General features: G+C 50.1%; 1 protein-coding gene across 1 annotated transcript in view; it reads right to left on the bottom strand.

The window, feature by feature from the left end:
- Positions 1-181: 181 nt before the first annotated feature.
- PPTG_09185 (hypothetical protein) overlaps positions 182-1233 on the bottom strand; it is a gene marked incomplete at both ends in the record, with an annotated part of 5068 nt that continues 4016 nt past the window's right edge. Inside the window, 3 exons of the mRNA XM_008904058.1 lie at positions 182-530; positions 611-800; positions 976-1227. Of these exons, the coding sequence (XP_008902306.1) occupies positions 182-530; positions 611-800; positions 976-1227 (791 nt within the window). The remainder of the gene's footprint in view (positions 531-610; positions 801-975; positions 1228-1233) is intronic.

Raw genomic sequence — 1233 nt, 5'->3', positions numbered from 1 at the left:
TAAACATGCGCCCGCAACACCGTGTCACTTGTAGCTTGTAGATGAACCATTATGATTCCCCAATGGCTCGAGTCCAGATTCACCGCGTGCAGGATGAACTTGGTGCGTGCAAGTGCCGCTTTCGGTATAGAGGGCCATCCAACTATCCACAGCAAAGACGAGATGACGTAGCAGTTCCCCACTACACTCCCAAGCGTACGCAAGCAGAAATCGATGTGGCTGTCATTGAGCCACCCCGACACAGCCCTCCCAAAATGTTCTCGAAAGTGATCGTTCTGTTTCCAGACAGCGCCATAAACTCCGTGAGCAATCTGCTGGAAGCGAACTTGGCAATAACCTCGTTGGCCAAAGCTTTATGTCGATTGCAGACAGCATCTGCTGACAGACCTTGAGTTCTTGTTTCTCTGGCAAAAAGGCTCACATTGGAGGGTAACTTCAGCCAATTCTGCTCCAGCCACTTCCGGTCTTCAAACCACATATGTCCCTTGGTCTTGATAGCGTGGAATCCCACCAAAGAACCTATGTAAGCGCTGCAGCGATTTAAATAGTTAAGGCAATCTTGAAGCAGCAACCTTACAAAAAACAACCTCAGAGATAAAAGCAACCTTACCTGCTAAACTTCCATATTTGTGGGTCGATCGAGGCAACCATGTCAAGAACGATTCCATGTTTCTTGACCGACTCATCCAGCTCGTCAGGTTTGCACTGCTCGCGTTTTGCTGTAGTAATTGCAGCCTGCATCGAGCGCGTGAGATCCACCGGAATAGCGAAGTTGTGCATGTACTCGGCTGGGCGATTTGCTTCCCACACACACACACACAATGGTGTGTGTCCTCAGGTAAGCATCTTTTAGCAGCACAGGATACTTATTCATGGTCTCCAGCACAAACTTCATATTTGGAGTGTTTCGGGCCCATGCCACGAGCTCTTCTAGCGTCACTGAAAGCTTGCTTGGATACTTGTGCAAGGCCAAACGTTCGGGGACCAATGTCGTCTGCCGAAGCTGCTTAGTTATTGCGCGGGAGTTGATACGACGCTTCGGTTTAGGCATGCTGATGATGTCAACTTGACGAGCAGGTTTCCTGTCAGCCTCATCTTCGCCCTCTCTGCCACGACTCGTTGGGATCGTAGCTGTTGCTTCCAGCGATATGGGCAGAACGCGTTCCTGCTGTAGTGATTCTTCTGCTTCGGATTTTGTTGCTGCTGCTGGCGTTGACACCACTGACACTGCGG

This window comes from Phytophthora parasitica (genome assembly GCF_000247585.1).
Source record: "Phytophthora parasitica INRA-310 unplaced genomic scaffold supercont2.17, whole genome shotgun sequence".
In the NCBI taxonomy this organism is placed as follows: Eukaryota; Oomycota; class Peronosporomycetes; order Peronosporales; family Peronosporaceae; genus Phytophthora; species Phytophthora nicotianae.
This window is presented reverse-complemented; position numbering and strand designations above follow the sequence as displayed.